Genomic DNA, 26,835 nt, shown 5'->3' with positions numbered 1-26,835 from the left:
AGCAATTTTAATATAATGTAAAAAAAAAGTCAAAACTCCAATTTGTTTGAGCTGGGAACAGTATTGTGATCGAGTTGTCTTTGTCAGAGAGAAGCATGTATGAATACTGTTAATATTTTATCAGCAATGGCAATATATTTGCAATAATTAGATCATTTTCCAATTTCAAGGTTTCAATCCACTGGAAAGCTGACTGGTCATTTAGGACCAGTTATGTGCCTTACAGTTGATCAAACTGCAAATGGGCAAGATCTGATTATTACTGGGTCCAAAGATCACTACATAAAGGTAATAGTTTGATAGTGTAACATAAAATATTTACAGCAAAATTTACATTAATTTATTGCAACTGTCTTTTGATGAGCCTTGTGTTGCAAGGTGCATGACTATGCTTTGAACTTTGTACTGGACAATATTGTGAAGTTTTTTTATATTTATAAGGAATTATAAAACATTCAATTGTAAATTAATTGTGCTTTTTGAGGCCTATTAAAAATTGTTATGTTTCTTGAGTATGCTTAACTCCTGTTTTAAGTTAAACTCATTAAGAACATCCAGCATCTTAAAATGAAAACTCAGCAATATTTCTGTATACTATTAGAGATGTTGGTTGCAATACATTGGAGTCCTAACAGTTCCTCATTGTGCACAGAAATAAATGTTGTAAATCATTTTGGATCACTTTTCCATGCCCCTTTATTGCAGTTTGTAGAGTGTACATTTCATGGATTTGTGACTATGATCATCTCATCAGTCAGGGAGTCTTGTAGGGTACCCTAGAAGAGAATACTGTGATGTATTAGAAGGATTTGCATGTTGCTTAACAGTCTGATAAGCTGCAACATAAATGCTGCTTCCATTGGCTGGAACCATCCTTCTATCCGCGGAACGGTTGGTTAGATCTATTCAGCGAGAAGGCTCCCACAACCTGTACAATGGGGTGGGGTGAGGATATTGCCCATATCCACTGCACATTAGCATCCCCCTAGATGTCGAACAAGACCTCAGAGCTAGAGTTTTAGTCTCGACTTGCCAGGACTCTGCCGAACCTGAATCAAAGTTGCAAATTCTGCCACTGCAGGCTTGCTTCCTAAAAGAGGTGAAAGAGCGGAAGCATAAACTAAAATGTCACAAATAAAGGCTGTGATCTACATTTAATGTAACTTTTGCTGAATCTGCTTATTTCTCCAATTGCGTTGGTCTTAAGTTCAGCCATTTCAATCCTGAATCTTCCATATCCCCAAAACCACTACAATTTGACTAATAAATTAATTCGTAGTATTCCAGTCGTCTTAACGTTGTGTGGAAGTAACATAAAAAGTAAATGCTACAGCCTAAATATGAAAAAAATGTCATTCTTTTACCCCTTTCTATTTAGATGTTTGATGTAACAGAAGGTGCTATAGGGACTGTAAGCCCTACCTACAATTTTGAGCCACCGCATTATGATGGCATTGAATCGCTCACAATCCTGGGTGACAGCCTGTTTAGCGGATCCAGAGATAATGGGATAAAAAAATGGGACATGGCGCAACAAGAACTGCTCCAGGTATGAATAGGTGGCAATAAGCTGATGTAAGTTGCATGATGGCTGAGTGGATCTCAACAAAAGGACAAAAATTTGAATTCTTCTATCCACCCTCTAAACTCAAAACTATTTGTGGTCTCCCCTCTCTTCATCATGACCCTCAGCAGCCTCATCTCTTCTATGATACTACTTCATGTTCCTTGATTGTCTACCGACAGCTTCTGATTACTCAGCTGCCTCTCCTTGACGCAACGCATAGAATCATACAATGCAGGAGGAGGCTATTTGGACCATCGTGCCTATGCTGACTTTTTAAAAGGGCTATCCAATTAGTCCAACTCCCCTGCTCTTCATCCATAGTCCTGCAAGTGTTTCTTTTTCAACATGCTTGCCAACATAGTCACTTTCTCCCCTTTCAAAGCTGCCATAACCATCCTGCTCCTTTAAAAATCTTATCTTCAATTATTCTGCTCTCTCCAAATGCCACCAAATCCCGAAGCACCACCTTTTTAAGAATCTGAAACATGAAGCATAGTCAGCTTTCTTATGTTTTGGCCACACCCAGCTTTTTCCCTACACCACCCTTCCCGTGACTTTCGCTATGTTGCCTTTAGGCCTATATGAGGTAAGTTTTAGATGAACCAGAACTTTCTGCAGCTCAACACTCATCACCTTGTTTGATCCCTGCCAGAAACTCTAATACTTCAGCCCCTTATTCCATCTCCCATCCTGGACTCCTGTTCAAGCTAAACTCATGGTTCTAAACCTTGCTGCACCCTGAGCTTAACTTCAAACCCTATACCTAGTACATCACCAAAAAGTGCATATTCCCATTTATGAAATAGCTTTTATCCACATCCTGTCACCTCTGCGGCTGCTAAATCCTCATTCATGCCTTTGTCATCTACAAACTTAGCTTTTCTTGTCCCCTCTTTGCTGAAATTGAGCACTGTTATGACTAAAGAATTCCTTCAGACTTCGCACCCCACATCCTATCACACCCAAAATTCTGCTCACTTATCACTCCTATTCTTGCCAGCCCTCGTTAGCTCATCTCATCCCTTAGTTTAGTTTAGAGATACAGCACTGAAACAGGCCCTTCGGCCCACCGAGTCTGTGCCAACCATCAACCACCCATTTATACTAATCCTACACTAATCCCATATTCCTACCACATCCCCACCTGTCCCTATATTTCCCTACCACCTACCTATACTAGGGACAATTTATAATGGCCAATTTACCTACTAACCTGCAAGTCTTTTGGCTTGTGGGAGAAAACCGGAGCACCCGGAGAAAACCCATGCAGACACAGGGAAAACTTGCAAACTCCACACAGGCAGTACCCAGAATTGAACCCGGGTCGCTGGAACTGTGAGGTTGCGGTGCTAATCACTGCGCCACTGTGCCGCCCCATGATGCATCCCTTGATGCATCAACTTCAAAAACCTTGTTCTTGGTTAAAAATTGTTTAATGGCTTCATTCTTTTCTACTTCTGCGATGATCTCCCAGCCCTTTCCCTGCTTTCATCTTCCACTGTTCCATTCTGGTGTACAGTGTGTTCCTTATTTTTGTGCTCTGGAGAGCCTTCAACCATCATAATCCAACATTATGGAAGTGATGTAGTCTACATGGACTTCAGTAAGGCTTTTGATAAGGTCCCGCGTGGAAGATTGGTTGCGAAGGTAAGAGCCCATGGGATCCAGGGCAATTTGGCAAAGTGGATCCAAAATTGGCTTAGTGACAGGATGCAGAGGGTGATGGTCGAGGGTTGTTTTTGCGAGTGGAAGCCTGTGACCAGTGGTGTACCGCAGGGATCGGTGCTGGGACCCTTGCTGTTTCAAAATTATGTGTACATTAATGATTTAGACGTGAATATAGAAGGTATGATAAGTTCGCAGATGACACGAATATTGGTGGTGTCGTAAATAGTGAGGAAGAAAGCCTTAGATTACAGGACAATATAGATGGGCTGGTAAGATGGGCGGAGCAGTGGCAAATGTAATTTAATCCCGAGAAGTGTGAGGTGATGCATTTTGGGAGGACTAACAAGGCAAGGGAATATGCAATGGATGATAGGACCCAAGGAAGGTCAGAGGGATCTTGGTGTACTGGTCCATAGATCACTGAAGGCAGCAGCACAGGTAGATGAGGTGGTTAGGAAGGCATATGGGATACTTGCCTTTATTAGCTGAGGCATAGAATATAAGAGCAGGGAGGTTATGATGGAACTGTATAAAACCCTAGTTAGGCCACAGTTGGAGTACTGTGTACAGTTCTGGGCACCACACTGTAGGATGGATGTGATTGCACTGGAGAGGGTGCAGAGGAGATTCACCAGGATGTTGCGTGGGCTAGAGCATTTCAGCTATGCAGAGAGACTGAAAAGGTTAGGGTTGTTTTCCTTAGAGAAGGTTGAGGGGGGACATGATTGAGGTGTACAAAATTATGAGGGGCATTGATAGGTTAGGTAGGAAGAAACCTTTTCCCTTAGCGGAGGGGTCAATAACCAGGGGGCATAGATTTAAGGTAAGGGGCAGGAGGTTTAGAGGGGATTTGAGGAAAAAAGATTACACCCAGAGGGTGGTTGGAATCTGCCTGAAGAGGTGGTAGAGGCCAGAACCCCCCCAACATTTAAGAAGTATTTAGATGAGCACTTGAAACGCCATAGCATACAAGGCTACGGGTTAAGTGCTGGAAAATGGGATTAGAATAGTTAGGTGCTTGATGGCCGGCATGGACACGATGGGCCGAAGGGCCTGTTTCTATGCTGTATAACTCTGACTCTAGAGAGGAAGGTCAGGTTAGAAATTGGGTGGGAGTTAGAACCATAGAAAAGTTATGGCACAGAAAGAGGCCATTCAGCCCATCGTCTCTGCGCCAGCTGAAAAAACTAGCCACCCAATCTAATCCCACCTTCCAGCACTTCAGGTCCAGGTACCTTTTAAATTTCATTGACAAACCGGATTAAGGAGAATCCCAAGGCTTTTTATAAGTATATAAGGAGCAAGAGGGTAGCCAGGGAAAGGGTTGGCCCACTCAAGGACAGAGGAGGGAATCTATGCATGGAGCCAGAGGAAATGGGCGTGGTACTAAATGAGAACTTTGCCTCAGTATTCACCAAAGAGAAGGACTTGGTGGATGATGAGTCTAGGGAAGGGAGTGCAGATAGTCTGGGTCATGTCGATCAAAAAGGAGGAGGTGTTGGGCCTCTTGAAAAACATTAAGGTAGATAAGTCCCCAGGGCCTGATGGGATCTACCCCAGAATACTGAGGGAGGCATGGGAGGAAATAGTTGGGGCCTTGACAGAAATCTTTGCATCCTCATTAGCTACAGGTGAGGTCCCAGAGGACTGGAGAATAGCCAATGTTGTTCCTTTGTTTAAGAAGGGTAGCAAGGATAATCCAGGAAATTACAGGCCGGTGAGCCTTACATCAGTGGTAGGGAAATTATTGGAGAGGATTCTTCGGGACAGGATTTACTCCCATTTGGAAACGAATGAACTTATTAGCGAGAGGCAGCATGGTTTTGTGAATGGGAGGTCGTGTCTCACTAACTTGTTCGAGTTTTTTGATGAAGGAAGGGCAGTGGATGTTGTCTACATGGGCTTCAGTAAAGCCTTTGACAAGGTCCCTCATGGCAGACTGGTACAAAGGGTGAAGTCACACTGGATCAGAGGTGAGCTGGCAAGATGGATACAGAACTGGCTTGGTCATAGAAGACAGAGGGTAGTAGTGGAAGGGTGCTTTTCTGAATGGAGGACTGTGACTAGTGGTGTTCCGCAGGGACCAGTTCTGGGACCTTTGCTGTTTGTAGTATATATAAATGATTTGGAGGAAAATGTAGCTTGTCTGATTAGTAAGTTTGCGGATGACACAAAGGTTGGTGGAGTTGCGGATAGTGATGAGGATTGTCAGAGGATACAGCAGGATATAGATCGGTTGGAGACTTGGTGGAGAAATGGCAGATGGTGTTTAATCCGGACAGATGTGAGGTAATGCATTTTAGAAGGTCTAATACGGGTGGGATGTATACAGTAAATGGCAGAACCCTTAGGAGTATTGACAGGCAGAGAGATCTGGGCGTACAGGTCCACAGATCACTGAAAGTGGCAACGCAGGTGGATAAGGTAGTCAAGAAGGCATACGGCATGCTTGCCTTCATCAGTCGGGGCATTGAGTATAAAAATTGGCAAGTCATGCTGCAGCTGTACAGAACCTTAGTTAGGCCACACTTGGAATATTGCGTACAATTCTGGTCGCCACATTACCAGAAGGATGTGGCGGCTTTGGAGAGGGTACAGAAGAGGTTTACCAGGATGTTGCCTGGTCTGGAGGGTATTGGCTATGAGGAGAGGTTGGATAAACTCTGATTGTTTTCACTGGAACGACGGAGGTAGAGGGGCGACCTGATAGAGGGTTACAAAGTTGATTGGCATGGACAGACTGGATAGTCAGAAGCTTTTTCCCAGGGTGGAAGAGTCAGTTACTAGGGGACATAGGTGTGAGGTGCAAGGGGCAATGTTTAGAGGGGATGTGCGAGGCAAGTTTTTTTTTTTACAGAGGGTGGTGAGTGCCTGGAACTTGCTGTCGGGGGAGGTGGTGGAAGCAGGTACGAAAGCGACGTTTAAGAGGCATCTTGACAAATACATAAATAGGATGGGAATAGAGGGATACGGACCCCGGAAGTGCAGAAGGTTTTAGTTTATGCAGGTATCATGATCGGCGCAGGCTTGGAGGGCCGAATGGCCTGTTCCTGTGCTGTACTGTTCTTTGTTCTTTTCTAAATGGGCGTTTATCCTATCTCTCAAAATTGATTCTAAAATAATTTGCCCACCACCAAGGTCAGACTGACTGCCTATAATTATTTGACACATCCCTCGCACCCATTTTAAACAATGGTACAATGTTCGCAGACCTCCAATCCTCTGGTACATTGCCTGTATCTAGTGAGGATTTGAAGATTTCCTCCCTGATGTCCTTTAACAGCCTGGGATACATTCCCTCTGTTCTTGGTGATTTATCCACTTTCAAGGGTGACTCAAGTACTTCCTCACTCATTATGCTTATCGTATCTAATATTTCACATGCCGCAATGTCTGCATCATCCCTCTCCTTTGTGAAGACAGAGACTAAAAACTCATTAAGAACCTTGCCCACATCTTCTGCATCCCTGCATGTGTTCCCTTGTACATCTGATAGGCCCTACCCTTTCCTTAGTTATCCTCTTGCTCTTAATGTACTCAAAAAACATCTTTGGGTTTTCCTTCATTTTACCTGCCAATAATTTTTTGTGTCTTCTCTTTGCTTTCCTGATTGCCTTTTTTACTTCACCCCTGCACCTACAATACACCTCTAGGCTTTCTAAAGTATTATGTTTTTGTGACCATCATAAGCTTTCTTTTTCTGCTTTATCTTGCCTCGTATGCTTCTAGATTTGGCAGTACCACCGTTTTTCTATGTGGGGACACTGTGCCCGTAGAATGTCGCTTTTGAATGCCTCCCACAGGTTTACCACTGATTTTCCTTCAAGTAGCTGTATCCAGTCCACTTTCGCCAGATCATCTTTCAGTTTCGTAAAATTTGCTTTCCCCCAATTTAGAACTTTTACTCCTGTTCTATCTTTGTCCTTTTCCATGATTATGCTCTAACTATTATGGTCACTATCTCCAAAATAGTCACCACTGCTGCTTCATCCACTTGCCCAGCTTCATTTCCGAAGACTAAACCTAGCATTGCGCCCCCTCAGGTTGGGCTTGTTGTGTGCTAGCTAAAAAAAAGTTCTCTTGAATGCAGTTCAAGAATTTAGTGCTCTCTGTGCCCTTCATACTGTTTGTATTCCAGTTGGTAGGGTCATTGAAATCCCAACTATTATTGTCCTATTGTTTTTGCACTCAGAAATTTGCCTACATATTTGTTCTACCTCCCTTTAACTATTTGGGGGTCTCCAGTACACTCCTAGTAGGGTGGCTGCCCCTTTTTTATTTCTGAGCTCAACCCATATGGCCTCATTTGATTCCTTTAGCATATCATCCCTCCTCACAGCTGTTATTAATTCCTTAACCAATAATGCTACACCCCCTCCTTTTTTTTTTATCCCCCTCCCTATCCTGCCTGAAAACTCTAAATCCAGGGATGTTGAGCTACCATTTTTGCCCCTCTTTCAGCCAAGTCTTCGTTATAGCAATGATATCATGTTGCCAGGTGTTTATCTGTGCCCTCAGCTCATATGCTTTATTTGCTATGCTCCTTGTATTTAAATAGATACCTTTTTAACACTGCCAAATTCTCCTGTTTCACACTTTTTAACCTTTTGTTTCTTCTGTCTTTCAAAGTCACTCCCTAATTTTCTGCCTCCTGTGCCCTGCCCTGAATTTGGCCTATCTGAAACTGCCCTCAAGTTCCCATCCCCCTGCCAATCCAGTTTAAACCATCCCCAACACCACTAGCAAACCTTCCTGCAAGGATATTCGTCCCAGTCCTGTACATGTCCCACCTTCCCCAGAACTGGTCCCAATGTCCTAGAAATCTGAAGCCCTCCCTCCTGCACCATCTCTCCAGCCGCACATTCATCTGGTGTAGTCTCCTATTTCTATACGCACTAGCACATGGCCTTGGGAGAAATCCGGAGATTACTACTTTGAGGTCCTGCTTGCTAATCTCTTTCCTAACTCCCAAAACTCAGCCTACAGGATCTCATCCCTTTTTCTATCTATATTGTTGGTACCAGTGTGGATCATGACCCCTGGCTGTGCACCCTCGCCTTCCAGAATACTCTAGCCGCTCGGTTATATCTGTGATCCTTGCACCAGGGATGCAGTGTACCATCCTGGAATCACGTCTGCGACCACAGAAACGTCTATCTGTTCCCCTAATTATAGAATTCCCTACCACTATTGTTCTCCTGTCTTCTCCCTCCCTGGACATCTGAGCCGCCCATGGTGCTCTGGTCATGACTCTTGCTGCACTCTCCAGAGGAAACCCCCCTCCCATCAGTACTCAGAAATAAATACCGGTTGGAAAGTGGGATGCTCTCCAGGGGCTCCTGCACTACCTGCCTTGTCCTTCTCGTCTGTCTGGCAGCCACCCAGTCTCTGCCTGCGCTCTCTTAAGCTGTGGGGTGACCACCGTCTGAAACATGCTATCCGCTCTCATCCTCGCAAATGCACCTCAGAGACACCAGCTGCTCCTCGAGTTCCAAGATTCGGCACTCGAGATTTTGAATTTTGTAACACTTTATGCACATGTAGTTGTCCAGGACTTGGACAGGGTCCTGGAGCCCCCATATAGCACAGGATGTGCATTCGACAGGTGTGAGCAGCCCTGCCATGCCTCGAATTATTTATTTACTGCACTAAAAATTGGAAGTTAAAAAACAGAATAAATGGTTATAAGTAGAACGAACAGATGGATAACCACCTCCTGACAACTGGTATTTTAGCTTCTACTTAATAGATGGACTTAAATGTTAGAAGAAAAAAAACTCAGTAGAAAAAAAAAGTAAGAAAATACCCACCAGATACTCATTGAATAGCTCTCTGTGTCTCACTGCTCCCTCTCCCCGCTTGCGCTGTTTGTAGCTCCCAAATCTCACCCAGCCAATCACCTACCTGCTTCCCTGTGATGTCCACTTACCAAAACTCATCTACCTTAATAATATACCCTACCAATACTAAAATGTTACCAATGGTAGTAATAAACCTTATTGCTTTAAAATAAAACAGAACAGTCGACTCACCAGCTGTTCCCTTCCGTTTGTGTGCCTTAAAATTGGAGAGGAAGGAGAAATAAAGAATACTTTTTTTAAGAAGTTTTTTTTAGATTCATTTTTGAGATGTGGGCCTTGCTGGCTATTTATTGCCCATCCCTAATTGCACTTGAGAAGGTGGTGGGGCGTTGGTGCAAGTTTTGAAAGCGGGGAACAACACATTACCTCTGTGAAATCAATTTGGGGCTGGGGTGAGATGGGAGAGAGACTAAACTTATTCTGTTGAAGCTGGGATTAGTGGAGGCCTGAAACGCCTCTGCATGCAAGAGGCTCAGACAACTGAACAGGTGATGTAAGAAATCGGAGCTCCTCACAATTTTGGATAAATTGAGATGGAAAGGACACAGGGAATTTGGGTTGTCCTTAACCTTGCGTTTCTTGCACTTGGAGTAGGAAGAGATTTTTATTATCTAAAATAGCAGGAGGACTATAATGTGATGACTCATGCTAAATCCTAGGCTACAATGTGTTGCTTAACTGAAGTCCTTCCAAACCTGTATGTGTGAGTAGTTTCAAATTCAAGCTTTTGACATGATTTTGTTTTCTAGCAAGTTCCAAATGCTCACAAGGATTGGGTGTGTGCCTTGGGGATTTTACCAGGCCGGTCAATTCTGCTTAGTGGCTGCAGAGGTGGCATCCTTAAACTTTGGAATGTGGACAACTTTTCACCACTTGGGGAGATGAGAGGGCATGACAGCCCCATAAACGCTATTTGTACCAACTCTACTCATATCTTTACTGCATCAGAGTGAGTATAGAACGTTGGCTATAAAGATTTCTAGAATCAGTCTTTACCATTACATATAATGGTTTAAAAAAAAACTTTAAGGGAAGCAAAATCCCCTGTGTATAAAACCTCACTTTTTAAAATAAAATCTATTTTCAAATTAAACATTTCTTCCAGTGACCAAACTGTCAGGATTTGGAATGCACGAAGACCATCGGACGGACAGATGTTGGAAACTGCAGACACAAATGATGATGTCAGCAGCTAAACCTAAATACAACAGAAGACAGAAAAGAAACACCGGCATTGGCAGATAGCACTTTTGTGGTGGCTGAACGAGCAGTTTTAACTGGGCTGAAGGCAAACTGGAAGACATACCATGACTATGGAGATGTTCATCAGTTCTGAGCATTCAAATTCATACTACTATCACTCAGCAGAGAAAAAGCAACTCAACAAGATATCAAAAACAAATGCATGACTGTTTTAGTGTTGTGTGACTAGTAACTGTGACCAGCTTTACACAATGAAAAGCAATTATAAGTCTATTCAGTGTGCAGTAGTTTTCAGAACAGCAAGGCTTATACATCAAAAAAAACGGCACGCGTAGCAAATCATAATCCTATACAGCTAATGGGAATTGCATTGTACTTGGTCTGTGGTATTGCCGCAAAAAGTTTGTGCAAGTTTTAATACATACAACAAATGTGGCCGAAGTGTTTGTGCTTGTGTACGGTGTACATATCTGGTTGAAGTTATTGCAATACTTTAAGGACTGGATTTTGCAATGTTTATTTACGCGGCAGTATTCTCGTTCTCACAAATGTTAGTAGCAGAGTTTGTTTAGACTGTATCTGTGTTTTGTGTTCCCATTTGTAACATTACCATATTGTCCCTCTCTGCTCAGATTACACTGTCAATCCCATCTGCCTGCTATTCTTTGAAATAAGAGGAAATAGCCACTGCAGTTGAGTGGATTAAATGCTGCTACATTAATGATGGGAAATAGTGCATATTTGCATTTAATAACTAACAATTAACTGGACAGTTTCACCTGGAGTGGAAATGCACTGTATATAGTGAGTTTGAAGAGATGAAACAGGTTACAATGCACCTGGTTGATTTCCAGATGCTGTAGAATGTAGATAACTAAATGGGGATATATTTTATTTAGCTTTAGACTTCGAATGATAGTGTGATTTTACTAAGCTTCTGAAAATTTTATATAAATAATCCTCTTGAACCAGATTGTTTTAGGTTTTATTTGATGTTTCTCGCTGCTTGTAAACAACTGGCCAAATAAAGAAATGCGTGCTTAACTTGCAAATATATTGTTTTACAATGGATCATAGTATAATGTGAATTAAAAGGAAAGAGCGCCACATCTAAGTGCACTGAACCATATCATTTCAAACAGCATTTATCTGCAAAAATGTATCTTGAGTTAGAATGTGAATTACTTCAAGATGTACGACCAGCTTGACAGATTAAATGAACCATCCATAAATGGGAGATACCCTTTGGATTCATAATTATATATTTACAACAAAAATATGTTAGACTATATAAAACAGTATGAAATATAAGCGATTAATGGGTCACTGGGCAATTTCATTGTGTGGTAGTGAGCGTGCAGGCCTAGGTTTGATTTGCTGAGTTAGCTGTGATGGGGGCACTATAATTGGTTTTGCTATTCATAGAGTACAGAGAAGGAAAATCAGCTAATGTTTCTGCTGGTGATTATTGTCCAGTAACCCTTGCTGGTGATTGACTAGGTGGGGATATTATATAAGGGCAGGCTTTGGATTGGGCTCCCCTCATGGCATCCAATAAGACCAGTGTTTTGTTTCTAGCACCTTGCGTGATAGATTTTTCCAAGTATTTCATTGCTTTAACATCAAACTGTTTTCTTTATGCATTCTAAATTTACTTTTCATTGATTTCCTATTTGCCCATTTAATAATTACTGTATATAAAAGCAATGAACCATATTTGAATGTTTTGAGATGTGATGGGCTTACATTTGTGATGCTTTTCCTATTTGTCATTTGGTCTTACTTCTTTGGTTTACTTACTATGCACTAATTTTATTAAATCTGAGTTTATTTTATTTGTATTGTTTAATCTTTTATATACTTTGAAGACCCTGCCCCCCCCCCCTAACAGTCGTCTTTCTAGGTGTAAATTAGGGCAATACACAAGCATCTATGCTCACCTGAATAAGGGACTCATTTAGGAGCCTTTTGCTTCTTCCTACGGCATCTGTGGGACTGTGTGATGACTTGAGTCAGTCTCTTCAGAAGAAGAGAGAGAGGGCCAACTTAATAGATTCATATGACCATGGTATGTAGTGACATAGCATCCAGCAAGGCCATTGAGTGTCCCAATGACATTTGTTTTGCACCATGATTTTTCTATAGTGTCATGCCTTGGGATGTAAAGTTCAAATATTGTATGATTAAACATGTTTGTGTGTACGAAGAAAAATTGCAGTAGAAATTAAGAGCAAAATACTGCAGATGCTGAAACGGGAATACAAAGTGCTGGAAATACTCAGCTGGTCTGGCAGCATGTGTGGAGAGAGAAGCAGAGTTAACGTTTCAGGTCTGTGGCCTTCCATCAGTCTGTTACTGTTCTGCCCATTAAAGTGCAGCTTTAAGCTGTAACTTTAATAGATTTAATGAAACTGGAGCTGTTTTCCAGATCTTCTCAAAACATCATCTCAAAAGAAATCCTGTTTGTGTAACTTGAAAGGGAAGGTATCAGTTGCATAATGCAGATTGCACATGAATATCATCTTTGCACAAGTTGGGCTGAATTTAGTGAGCCTGTTTCGAGTGGGAATGGAGGCGTGGGGGGCAGGCGTGTAGCATCGGACGCATCAGCCTGGAAATCTGATGTGACAGTTCGGATTTAGTCAACGGCGGGAAAGCACCAAGGCAGCATCGCCACCCTGATGCAACGGGACTGCCACTTAAATTGTTAAACAGTTAGTTATAGTACATTTACATGCAATTGACAACAATCCAATGGGGGCTTGGAATTAAGTGGACAACGGGCGGCCCTTGCGTACCTTCGAATTCCTGGCAATTGAAAGGTAGTGGCACTGAGGTGAGGCCTCAGTGCCACGGCTGGAAGGCAGCCATGTCTAGTACTGGAGGGGGGAACGGAGGTCATGTCAGCCTGCAGTGCTGAGAACAAGTGGTCTTGGTCTTGGGTGATCAGCGGTGCCTATATTGCTGGGTGAGAGGGTTGGGTGGCCATACTATCGCATGAAGGAGTTGGCTATCAGCAAGGGTGAGCGATGAGGGCCACCAGCATGCAAGCCAAGGAGTAGCAAAGGCATAGATGCCAAGGCAACTTAGTCACTGCAAGAACAGCGCTCTTGAGTCCTACCGATCACCTGGCATGTCTCTCATACAGCCTGTCTTTTGGATCCCCATTGCGTGATGCAGCACCTCAAACAGAAGGAGGGCCAGGAGGTAGCTGTGCCTGCCCATGAAGCTCAAGGAAGAGAGCAACAGCAGTTGGCCATGCCAAGAAGGGCCCAGCTGCACCAGTGTGTATACTGGACTTGCCTCAGCTACATCCAGATGTCCAAATGGTATTGCCAGCCAAGCCTATGGCTCTCCAGGGAGGCCATCACCAACTTATGTGCAATGCTGCAGGACTAGTTGTGACCTATGGGTTTTGGTGGTCACTCCAGTGGTCCTGAAGATCACAGTGGCACTTAACTTACACATCTGGATCTTTCCAGGGATCCACTGGGGACATGTGTGAGGTCTACCAGTCGGCAGCGCACCACTGCATCAAGGAGGTGACCAATGCACTTTTCAAGAGGGCAGGTGACTGTGCTACCGGACCAGCCCTGACAGTCAGACCAAGAGGGTTATTGCTGGATTCCCCAGGTGCAGTGTGTCATCAACTGTACACATGTGGCCATCAAGGCCAGTCAGCAGCCTTCAACAGAATAGGCTTCCATTCCATCAACCTTCAACTGGTCTATGACCACTGAAAGCGTTCCCTGCAGGTGTGTGCCCACTTCCTGGGAAGCAGCCACGATACCTACATACTTTGACAGTCTCAGGTGCAACAGCTTTTCAGGCCCCCTGTGGAATCTGAGGTGAGCCATTCTTGGACAAGAGGTGTGGGTCTGGCTAGTCATCATCTTTATACATTTGCTGTTCATTCGGAATGTACTGGGCATGGGAGTTGAGATGAGTATTGCTGAAACAGAATGTACTTTTCTGTCTCACGCTGTGGACTGCTGTACCAGCTGCAAGGCCAATAGTGAGATAGATATGTAAACGAAGGATTGAATTAATGTTGTATCCCATTCGTTTAGGGCAAATGCTCAACTGTAGTATCATTGGTGTCTTTGAAGGCAAATTAAGGATTGAAATTATTATTGTAAGACTATTGGTTACAGAACACTATAATTGCCACTGTTTTGCAGAAACTCTTTAGAACATTGCAGTGAGCCCCACTGTGGGCCACGCTGTGGCTGTTCTCCTTGTGCACAAGTCAATAAAAGTCAGTTGCGAGTACTGACCGTGCCAAGTCTGTTTATTTTACAACAGTTAATTGGAGGTTCCACCGAGATGACGAACCCCCGGAGTGCTAGCACGGGAGAATAGCGTGGTGCCTCGTGGGTCAATGGCTCGATGACCGCGGCTGCCTGATTTCGGCATTACGAGGTTTTGACCGAGGAAACGCACACGCTCACCTGTGTAGCACTACCGGAGTAAGTCAAAAGTTTGAGGGTGGTTAGAGTCCCCATCTGGATCCGGGCAAGTTCTGAATGTTTTAGTGAAATTTCAAGTGAGTAAAAACAAGTTACTGTGTCTTTTGATTCGAATGTGTGAATGTTGGAAGCTTACATGAATGTGGGATGTGCAGCTTGTGTTCTGTAGAACCGACTGTCGTTAACTCTTTGTTGTCTGGCCTTAATGATGAAAGAATGAGTCTGTTACTTGTTCTATTTTTACACGTGTATACTTTGTGGGAACCTATTTTGGTTGTGAATTAGTTGAAGCTGTGTGTTGCTTGACATCAGGACAGGGAATTTGACACAGATTTCGGTATTTTGAATTCATAACCTATTACAGGAATCAATTTTCTAAGTTGTTTGGAATTGAATGAGTATGAAAAGTGATTGTTGAGTGTATTCATTTCAATTTAAGATTGTGCACCCAGGAATGGTATATAAAATTGAATTATATTTTAAGTTAAAGTTTTTATTTTTATTTTAAAAGTTGGTTTTGCAACTGTGAAAAGGCAAAGAACAATTTTCTAAGAGATAAGCTTCAACCTTGAAGGTCTGAAGATGTCTGGCAGAAATCCAATTTGAAGTTTAAAGCACTGCTTTAATTGGAAACTCTGCTATTGCTTTATTTTGCAGTCCAAACTTGAAGACATGTTTTACTGACTGTGTTTAAGTAGCAAATGTCAGGAATTGGATATTGGTTTAAGGGAGAGAAGGATAAACAAAGGAGATATAGGAAAGAAATCCTGTTTAAAGTTTGTTTAAGAAGCTAGTGTTAAATCTTTTGTTATAAGAATGTTAAATAACTTCTTCTTTAGCTTTTGGTTTTATTACAGTCATTTGAAAAGGCGCCTGAAGAAAGAACACGAAAAATGACGTAATTTACCATCTTTTTTTTTAAAAAAAAGCACGTGCTATTCTGTTCTGTGTGGTTGTTAAGTATTATAAATTAGTAAGTCTGAGTTAAGTTTATACTATTAAGGTTAACTGACCTGTTAAGTTGGAAAAAAAACTGGAAATTTCATTTATGACCACAATGAACTTTCAAGTTTAGCACATCAAGTTTTGGGGGAGACTTGGGTTCCGGACATAAGACTCACTCATATTACATTGGCAGTTTTGATTTTTAAATATTTATTGCAGTGAATTGGAATTTGGAATCATCTTTGTTATATAAAAAAAAATCCTTGGATTAGAAACCTCTTACAAAAGATGCTAAAAAATTTGAAAACTATTGCAGTTTGATCTAAAATGCTGTCTTTCCTGCAGGAGATGCTTTCCTTTGAAGTTGATGATAATGATTTTGTTGTTTTCAAACCCTAAGGATACCAATAGGATTGAAAAAAAAGTTTAAAATGGAGTGTAGTTCTTTTCGATCAGAGAAGGAAAGGTTTTGTAAAAGTGACGCAGCTGAGAAGGTTTTGCTCCGCCCCCTTGGAGACAAACAAAACCCCGCTGCAGCTACTGTTTTTCCACTTAATCCACCACACAATTTTGCATTTTTGAGAGTAAAATTTATATATAATGGACATTATTAAATCTTAAATTTCTAAATTGACAGAATTGGACAAATTAACCCACTGGGCTCAGGGGCAGAGCCACAGTGGATTCTTTGTGTTTTTCTTAAGCAGGTGACGGCAGGTTCCAAGGCCACGTGAGAACTGATACGACAGCAAGAGATCCAGCAGCTTTAAGAATTTAAAAACTTAATTGCAGACATTAAATGTCACAGCATCTTTATCAGTGAGACAATTTTCAGCATCTGCAGTATTTTGCTTTTATTTTAGTGGACAATTTAATCTACCAGGTGTGTCAGATTTTGACAGCAAAGACCCTCCAGGGACCTTTTGTGTCAAAATCTTTGGGGGGTGTACAAGGGAAGGAGCCAGCAATCAAACCAGCACTCAAAATTTATTAAACGGACAACAAGCTCCAATCACCACGGTTAGCCCCACATCCGAATTACTATCGAGTAAGGTTACGACCCAACAGCCACAAGTGACGAGTCTCCCTTGCCCTGCCTTAACTGCAATACCATGATATTTTACCCTACATTATGGAAATTGGGAAAGAGGTAGTTGGAACAACATTGTCTGAGTGTAGTCTGAAAAACCAGGTGGTCATATGTCGTCATCCTATATAAAACGTCAGAATCAAGATGTGGATTTAATGCCACTGTAAATTGCACCATGGAGACTAGGAAAGCATTGTCAGGGCTAACCCATGTGGCCTATATGGGAAAGGGGAGATATTGCTTCACCACCACAACGAAGGAGTACCAGTATGGACATAACCGGACTTGTCTGTTGAGCAACAGTACATTTTGTTACAACCCACAAATACCAACCAGAGTAGGGAAGATGGAGTTGATAGACATATATAAACGAAAGACAGAAACGATAACTGTGACAGAAAGTATTAAGGAGGATTTGACAGATTACCACCAGGAATATGAATATACTATTCAGCTATTGCCCACACGTTTGGGTAAAGAGAGTCAGCAACTAGAAGCCATTGGTGTAGTGTACTACAATCTGGAACAACAGCTGAAGAAGCTACAAGATGAGATTGACGAGATAAACGATTCAACCTGGTGGGAGGGCTTATGGAACTGGGGGTCAAACGTGCAGATACACCCCTGGTTTAGAATTATCTCCCATGTCCTGATAGTGGTTTTGGGTATCATGGTGTTATATGTGACATACTTAATTTGGAAACTTAAGAAATTAATTAGGCGATGTGAGAGGATGTATGAACAGGATGGACAGCTACCCGAAAGGCAATCCGTATTCGAACTTGCCCTAAAAAAGATAGACAATTAGTTATGCCACACAAGGGTGATTGTATAACCTATTCGTATATACTTAAAATGAATGAATGATCAACATGCTCTAAGAATGAAATTGCGGCTGTATTATGTTTGCACAATTGATTAAGTAATGGTGATGATACAAATGCCTAAATGTATGGGACACAACTATGTGCTGCTATTACTGTAGCCAAGCTACTATTACGGGAATATGTGCCTACGTTTGGAATCCCTGAAATCATATCTAGCGACAATGGCCCTTGACTTCTTGCTGGCGGCACAAGGGGGGGGGGGGGGGGGAGTGGGGGTCTGTGCAGCTCATCCTGTACGTTGTCATCCAACTCTTCCTCTGTTGCATCCGCACCGTTTGCCGGTCAAAGAACCTCCAGGTTCCTGGTGACAGTCCAGCAACCCATCTCCTCCCTCTTCTCAGGAACCAGGACCCCACTAAGGATGAAGCCCAGCGACTAGCAGACATAGAACTTGAGTGAGGACTAGGGATTGTCCTTTCAGGACAAAATGGGGGAAGTGTGGAATCTGAGGTGAGCCATCCTTGGACAAGGGGTGTGGGTTTGGCTAGTCGTCATCTTTATACATTTGCTGTTCCTTCGGAATGTACTAGGCATGGGAGTTGAGATAAGATGAGTGTTGCTGCAACAGAATATACTTTTCTGTCTCACACTGTGGACTGCTGTACCAGCTGCAAGGCCAATAGTGAGATAGATATGTAAACGAAGGATTGAATTAATGTTGTATCCCATTCGTTTAGGGCAAATGCTCAACTGTAGTATCATTGGTGTCTTTGAAGGCAAATTAAGGATTGAAATTATTATTGTAAGACTATTGGTTACAGAACACTATAATTGCCACTGTTTTGAGGAAACTCTTTAGGACATTGCAGTGAGCCCCACTGTGGGCCGCACTGTGGCTGTTCTCCTCGTGCACAAGTCAATAAAAGTCAGTTGCGAGTACTGACCGTGCCAAGTCCCCCACTCACATTCGGGGATGGATTCTCGGACAAGGGCTACCCATTGAAGACATGGCTCCTGACATGTCGCACTGCAGCAGAGAAGAGGTACAACACTTTCCACATCTCTACCTGAGTGACCATCGAACAGGCCATTGGGTTGCTAAAGATGAGATTCCGGTGCCTGGATCAATCCAGTGGAGGCCTGCAGTATGCCCCAGCGACGGTCTCTTGTATGGTGGTGGTCTGCTGTGCTCTGCACTACCTAGCCCTGCAGAGGAGGGAGGCCTTGCCTGAAGAGGACATGATTGATCGCCACTCCTCAACAGACGAGGAGGATGTAGAGGAGACTACTGAGCAGGCAACACTGGATCTTGAACTCCTTGCAGCAGAGACCTGGCACATTGAACGACAGGCAAGGGAGGCAAGAGACAATCTCACTTCCAGCCACCATGATGGTCACTCAAAGTGAACTCGATAAAGACACTGTATTCAATCAGTCGCCTCCTTTCTATCTCAATTCCACGCCTAGACCCCAACTTAACCGTGTGCTCTGGTCCAGGTCAGATACTTACCAAAGGCGGGCTATGCCTACACTGGCCTCCCACTGAAGTCAGCATCTCACAATTAAGGCATGAAAGAATAAACATTTTACACAATGAATATTAACTTCAATAACAATGTTATAACATAAATGAAATTGCAAATTTCAAACATCTGTAAAACCCAAGTGTCTCCAGGTGGTTTTATACATTCTATGAGGTGTGACCCCTGCACTCGCAGCTGGGCTGGAGGCATGCTGCTGATCATGCTACTCCAGAAGTGTGTTGGATGTCGATTGAAGACAATCCTCACTCTGTTGTGTGGAGACTCGAGTCTCACCATCCGCTATTGAGCAGCTGCCCTGGGTCCCCCGCTGACTCCAGTACTTCATTCTCAGCTGCTGAGAGGGACTGTATGCCTACAATTCCTCAGCCAGTCCACGGGATCTCCCTGTTGTTGTGGGCCTGCTTGTCCTGCAAGTGGAAAGAAGGAAATGGTCATACTTCACAGGAAGAGCTACAGGACAGGTGTGCTACTGGCAGTCCCTCATCCCCTGCTAGGCTTTCCTATATGGCTCATCCCCATGTCAGCTGCCGGGAGGTAATGGGGGTGAGATGTGAAAGAAGGTGGCCTGCGGCTGAGTTGCAGCCGTGCATCTAGTAGGATGTGTTAATGCCTAACCCCCTTAGTCAGTGCCATTGTGATGTCTCCCTCCCCATTTCACGCAGCCTCCAGCATAACCATATGCAATCCCCTAAAGGAGAGTAGAATGTAGCACTCACCTCGGCAGACAGAAGGAGGTCATTGGCTCTTCATACACTGGACCCATGTTCAGGTGGTGACGCCATGGTGGCTTAGTTCCTCTGCGATCTCCATCTAGTCTTGGTCAGGCAGGAGGACCTCTTGCCATCATTGGGGAAGAGGATCTCCCGTCTTTCCCTTATATAGAGAGAGATACAGCACTGAAACAGGCCCTTCGGCCTACCGAATCTGTGCCGACCAACAACCACCCATTTATACTAATCCTACATTAATCCCATATTTCCTAACACATCCCCACCTTCCCTCAATTCTCCTACCACCCACATACACTAGGGGTAATTTACCATGGCCAATTTACCTATCAATCTGCAAGTCTTTGGCTGTGGGAGGAAACTGGAGCACCCGGCGGAAACCCACGCGGTCACAGGGAGAACTTGCAAACTCCGCACAGGCAGTACCCGGAACTGAACCCGGGTCGCTGGAGCTGTGAGGCTGCAGTGCTAACCACTGTGCCATAGTCTGAGGGTAAATCTCAAGGGAGGCATTGTGAAACCATGGGGCCATCCTATGTCTTCCTGCTGCCATACTGCGGTTTCTTTGTCAATGGGGTGGTGGTGGTGGTGGTTTGGGGGCGGTGGTGGGGGTTTGCAGGGGAGGATGGGAAGAGCCCAAGAGTCATTCCAACACCAGTTTCAGCAATAAATAGCAAATGACACGAAGGCAGCAATGAAAGCATAGCTGGCAGGCTTTTAAATATGGCGGCAGCACCTGCTCCGGAGTCATCCGATGCTGCCTTGAATCCCGCCTCGTCGCATAATTGGCCGGGCTCTGAGCCTCTGTTGTTATAATTCACCACCCTCCGCATGATTGCAGTGACCCAGCCGTGCACATAACGATTGGCGATGTGGCACCACTTCCGAGTCTGCCATTGGAAGACTAAATAGGAACGCTAAATCCAGCCCAATGTATTTGATCAGCCCCATCAACTCAGCAAGCAGCTGAATAACAGCTCCTTTAAGAATTAGGATTGTAAAAACCATTGACTCCTTGCGTGTTACATATGTCTTTTCTGTACATGTCCACTCGGCATCATGCGTATCTACTTCGGTCTTTAGAATATTAATGAATTTATATGTTGACTATAATGCGGCACAGTGGCGCAGTGGTTAGCACTGCAGCCTCACAGCTCCAGCGACCCAGGTTCAATTCTGGGTACTGCCTGTGTGGAGTTTGCAAGTTCTCCCTGTGTCTGCGTGGGTTTTCTCCGGGTGCTCCGGTTTCCTCCCACAAGCCAAAAGACTTGCAGGTTGATAGGTAAATTGGCCATTATAAATTGCCCCTAGTATAGGTAGGTGGTTAGGAAATATAGGGACAGGTGGGGATGTGGTAGGGAACATGGGATTAGTGTAGGATTAGTATAAATGGGTGGTTGATGGTCGGCACAGACTCGGTGGGCCGAAGGGCCTGTTTCAGTGCTGTATCTCTAAACTAACTATATAACCACACTAGTTAATCACTTGTGCATTGCTTTTGAACAAAGCAACTCTAGTTATGCAACTTTGCTTGTTTGTTACTTTCATTCTTGGTGTGTTTTCACTCTTTTTAAATATTGGTTCTGATAAAGTATTTAAAAATTTATTAGAACAGTGAAATTTATGCATTTGCACAGTTTTGAAAATAGTCATTAGTTTGTGGGAAAGGATCAGAATAACTTAAATAACCTTACTATAATTGAATTTGGGCTAGTCATAGTGAAGGGTTTTAATGTTAGCAAATCAAAACACTTTTTTTGTCTCCCAGTATTTGCGGGATATACACAGGTCAGATATAGCACAAGATATTGTAATGCAAAACTTTTTCTGTTTGACCTCAACAATGTGCTTGAGGTCCAACTTCAAAAGTACAGCCCTTACTGCACCCATTTCCATTTTTGCATTTTCCACACCATGCTCTAATATTTAAATCTGCTTTGACTATTTCTAGGAAAAGCCAAATGCGGTCAGGATAGCTTGTAAAGTGCTAGATTAAAAGCCATATTGCTGGCCGCAAATTCACTTTGTGGTGCTTGTTGAAATGCAGCAACATGAAACTGATCTTGGGAAATTACATTTTGGGATTTATGGGTAATTTTGGAAAATGGATTTATCTTCAGTACCAAGAATCCCTGAAGATGTGGCATCAAGAATTTAAGTGGCCCTCAAATTAAATGCTTTAGTGACTAGGGCTCTAGTGTGGGAGACTGTTCACTGGTAAATAATTAGATTAGATTAGAGATACAGCACTGAAACAGGCCCTTCGGCCCACCGAGTCTGTGCCGAACATCAACCACCCATTTATACTAATCCTACACTAATCCCATATTCCTACCAAACATCCCCACCTGTCCCTATATTTCCCTACCACCTACCTATTCTAGTGACAATTTATAATGGACAATTTATAATGGCCAATTTACCTATCAACCTGCAAGTCTTTTGGCTTGTGGGAGGAAACCGGAGCACCCGGAGAAAACCCACACAGACACAGGGAGAACTTGCAAGCCCCTCAACTCCAGGGCACTGGAAGCTGTGATGGGCCCAGTGCACCCCAAACCCAAAGCGCCGAACCCAGCGCACCCCAGCTCCGTGAGACCGAGAGCAGTGAAGCATCCGGGAGCAGTGATATCTTCAAGTAGGGGCAGAGGGGAAAAACACCACCAGCAGAGGGCAGTCCAATCCTTGCTGCCTCCAAGATCCTCCCCCCCCCCCCCCCCCGATGTCACCCCAGCGGAACAAACCCCCCCCCCCCATAAGTAATCAGGAGGGGTTTCTGAGCCTAACGAATGCGAAATAGCTTGTGTACTATATGGATATGCAGGAACATACCCAAGGACTGGGACTAGAAAGGACAGCTGGTGTGGTAAGCAACACCCAACTTTAAAATGGGTATAAAGATTGCTTCGATTAACGTGCGTAGCGTTAAATCCACTATGCAGTGTGTTTCGACCTTGGACTACCTCACCAAGTTCAAAGCTGACCTGTTATGGCTGGAGTGTGGAATCCTGCACCTCAGCACTTACAGGCAATGGTCGCGATGGTGGTCTCACGGGCCATCGATCTGGTCCGGGGGAAATGATTCCCATATCTCTAGTGTATTCTGCTGCGGGGAGGCAACTTCACCATCTCCGAAGTTAAGGAGGTGGTGGGTGGTCGCCTCCTCGTAGCAGATGTAATATACAACAATGCTCCACTCCGGTTAATCAATGTGTGCACCCCGGTTCAATGCAGCAAGCGATTGACCGTCTTCCAGCAGCTCCCACTGCTGCTGGTGACATCCAGGCCGGTCATTCTTGGTGGTGACTTCAACTGCATCATTGATGCAGCTGGATGATCCGGCAGTGACGACAGCAAACTGGACACTACATCCAGATTCCTAATGGAAACAGTAAAAGATGCCAAGCTGCATGACGTCTTCAGTAAACCTGCAGACGGAGCGCAGCGTAGATACACCTGGTCAAGACTGGACAGATCTGCTCGTTCCAGGATTGACTTCCTGTTTATGTCCCTTGCTAACATAGAAACATAGAAAAAAGGAGTAGGCCATTCGGCCCTTCGAGCCTGCCCCCCCATTTAAAAAAGATCATGGCTGATTGTCTAATTCAGTACCCTGTTCCTGCTTTCTCCCCATACCCTTGATCCCTTTGACGTTAAATATATCTATCTCCTCCTTGAATATATTTAATGGCTTGGCCTCCACTGCCTTCTGTGGTAGAGAATTCCACAGGTTCACCACCCTCTGAGTGAATAAATTTCTCCTCATCTCGGTTCTAAATGGCATACCCCGTATCCTGAGACTGTGACCCTTGGTTCTGGACTCCCCAGCCATCGGGAACATCCTCCCTGCATCTAGCCTGTCTAGTCCTGTTAGAACTTTCGAGGTACTTTCATGGTCAGATCCACCAATGTCAAGCCAGTATTCTGCTCTAACCACTGCCTCTTACTGGCCGACTGTCATTTACAGGATGACAAGTGGGTTGGCAGGGGGACATGGAAGCTGAATGTTACACTGCTGACCCCAGAGAACATTGAGGAACTCAAAAGGGATTACTAAGGTTGGAGAACCGTGAAACCCCTCTTTGAGTCTCCAGTGCACTGGTGGGAAGCGATCAAGGCGAACATCAAGAGGTTTGTTATCCTCAAAGGTGTTCAGAGGGCGAGAGAGAGACAGAGGGAAACGTCCCAACTCCAGAAAAGAATGCCAAATCTGCTCCGGCTGCAGTCGATGAGGGTCGAGGTCAAGGAGGATCTCCAAGAGGTGAAGAGCCACGGATGCCTCCATGATCATCTTCCTGTCGGAGTCCGCTCCGTTGAACAGCATGAGACGTGCTCGCGTTGTTTGTTACAAAAGGTACACAGAGAGAGCTCTGATCAGCAGCCTGAAGGAAAAGGATGGCTCGGTAACGTCTTCGCAGTCCGTCATACTAAGGATTAGCAAATCCTTTTATGCTGGGCTGTACGATGCGAAGCCAACAGAGAGCACGGCCTCCCAGTCTTTCCTGTCATCTATCACGGAGGTCTTAGATGACAATGCAGGAGAGTCTGGACAAACTGCTAACTCTGGACGAACTGACAAAGGCCGTCTGATCGTTCGAGACGAGTAAAATTCCTGGAAGCGATGGCTTACTGGTTGAGTTGTATTCGGCTCTGTGTGATCGGATTGGCCCAGCCCTGCTGGAAGTGTACGAGACTATGCTTCTGGCCGGCAGCATGTCAGAATCCTTGAGGAAACGCATCATCACCCTCATCTACGAGCGGAAGGGGGAGAGGGCGGAAATCAGAAATTGGCGGCCCATCTCACTGCTTAATGTAGACTACAAGATTCTGTCAAGTCATCGCTAGTCGGGTCAAGTCTGCTTTGGAGTTGGTGATTCACCCTGATCAGACCTGTACTGTACCCGGCAGTAGGGATAGTCTCGTGCTACTCAGGGATACGATCGCCTATGTACGGGACAGGAGGGTGGACACCTGCCTCATCAGCTTGGACCAGGGGAAGGCTTTTGACGGGATATCGCACACCTACATGATGGACGTGCTTTCCAAAATGGGGTTTGGAGAGGGAATCTGTAATTGGTCAAACTGCTCTACACAAACATCAGTAGTGCAGTCTCAATCAATGGGTGGGAATCAAAGTTTCCCAATCAAATCTGGAGTCAGACAGGGCTGTCCTCTCTCCCGACTTGTTTGTTTGCTGTATCGAACCTTTTGCTGAGTCTATTAGGAAGGATGCGGGCATAAGAGGAGTGACAATCCCAGGCAGCAGAGGCACTCAGGTCAAAGCCTCCCTGTACATGGACGACGTCGCCGTCTTCTGCTCAGATCCGCTGTCTGTTCGCAGACTGATGAGCATCTGCGACCAGTTCGAACTGGCCTCGGGAGCCAAAGTAAATCGCAGCAAGAGCGAGGCCATGTTCTTTGGGAATGGAGCTGACCGATTGCTTGTCCCCTTCACCGTCAGCGCAGACTACCTGAAGGTGCTGGGGATATGGTTCGGAAGGGCCGGGGCGTGCACCAAAACCTGGAAGGAGCGAGTTCCATGGTACACCATAAACTGAGCATGTGGGAGCAGCGATCTCTCTCCATTGTGGGTAAGAACCTGGTCATCAGGTGTGAGGCGATCATGTTGCTGTGTGTGGCGCAGGTCTGGCCCCTAGCACCACTCCTGTGCCATGGCAGTCACCCGAGCCATTTTCCGCTTTATCTGGAGATGCAAAATGGACCAGGTCCAGAGAGACACTATATTCAAACCTCTGGATAAAGGCAGAGAAAACATACCCCCAACGTTGCCCTCATCCTGATGACCACCTTTTGTGCTGCTGTATCAAGCTGTGCACAGAGCCCCAGTACGCAAATATCAAGTGTCACTACGTGCTGAGGTTCTATCTGTCCCCGGTGTTGCGAAGGATGGATCTGGCCACATTGCCATGGAATGCTCCATCCAGTTGGACCGTAACGTGCCGTACCACCTATCCTTTGTGGAAAAGTTTGTGCAGATAAAACACCTTTGATCACCAATCCATCAGGCAGTGATATGCACGGAATGTCCTCAAGGCCCTACAGGAAAAGGAGATGGTGGATCCTGTCAGATGGTTCCCCAAGCAGACTGCCAAAAGTCATTTGGCAGAATGCCTCATCACCAGAACTTTCAAACAAGCACCAAGACGTAACTTGGCTGGTGGTGAGAAGGGCCCTCCCCATCAGATCCTTCCTGCATGCCCGGAATCTTGCCGCCTCCGCACGCTGCCCTCGAGGCGGCTGTGTTTGGGAAGAGACTGTTGCCCACCTCTTTCTGGAATGTGCCTTTGCAAAGCAGGTGTGGAAAGAGATGTATTGTTTTTTGTCGTGGTTCATCCTAAGCCCCTCTATAACACAGGAGTCTGTGCTGTATGGGCTGTTCCCAGGGACACACACAGAGATAAACATCAACTGCTGCTGGAGGACCATCAATTCGGTGAAAGACGCCCTTTGGTCTGCCCGAAACTTGCTGGTTTTCCAGCACAGAGTTGTCCACGACCAAGTGTTGCAGACCGGCACATTCCAAGGTCCAGGACTACATGCTGAGGACACACTAAAGCTTGGGGCAGCCGCGGCAAAGGCTCAATGGGGAAAGACCACTGTGTAAGGTCCTCCCGCCATAGTGAACCGAGGGGCTGGACCCATGGAAAACCCCTCAGGCTGTATACACTAAATAGGGGTTTGCTGTAAAATGTACATTATATGTAAAATGGAATGGAAGGATTGTGAGGCAACTCACTCCTGTATTGAAGGAAACTGATTTCCTTTGCACTTTCTGGAATGTCAACTTGGTGCTATTTTGAACTATTTTATAATGTATTTCCTTACAGATTTTATGAATAAAGTATATTTTTGAGAGAAAAAAGGCATGGGCATATGAGGTGGCCTTTTGCAGCATCCCTTGTCCCTAGCATC

The 26,835-nt window shown here is 44.5% G+C and overlaps 1 protein-coding gene across 3 annotated transcripts in view; it reads left to right on the top strand.

Annotated features, from left to right (window-relative positions):
• The window catches only part of kif21a (kinesin family member 21A), a 157,184-nt gene extending 145,064 nt beyond the window's left edge, over window positions 1-12,120 (top strand). For all 3 annotated transcript variants that reach the window (XM_068059017.1, XM_068059015.1, XM_068059016.1), the window contains 4 exons: window positions 171-288; window positions 1,379-1,549; window positions 9,846-10,045; window positions 10,202-12,120. In XM_068059017.1, the coding sequence (XP_067915118.1) occupies window positions 171-288; window positions 1,379-1,549; window positions 9,846-10,045; window positions 10,202-10,292 (580 nt within the window). In that variant the 3' untranslated portion in view covers window positions 10,293-12,120. The remainder of the gene's footprint in view (window positions 1-170; window positions 289-1,378; window positions 1,550-9,845; window positions 10,046-10,201) is intronic.
• The last annotated feature ends 14,715 nt before the right edge of the window (window positions 12,121-26,835 follow it).

Source organism: Heterodontus francisci, chromosome 27 (genome assembly GCF_036365525.1).
Source record: "Heterodontus francisci isolate sHetFra1 chromosome 27, sHetFra1.hap1, whole genome shotgun sequence".
Lineage (NCBI taxonomy): Eukaryota > Metazoa > Chordata > Chondrichthyes > Heterodontiformes > Heterodontidae > Heterodontus > Heterodontus francisci.
The sequence above is the reverse complement of the archived record's forward strand: the minus strand, read 5'-3'. Positions and strand labels throughout refer to the sequence as shown.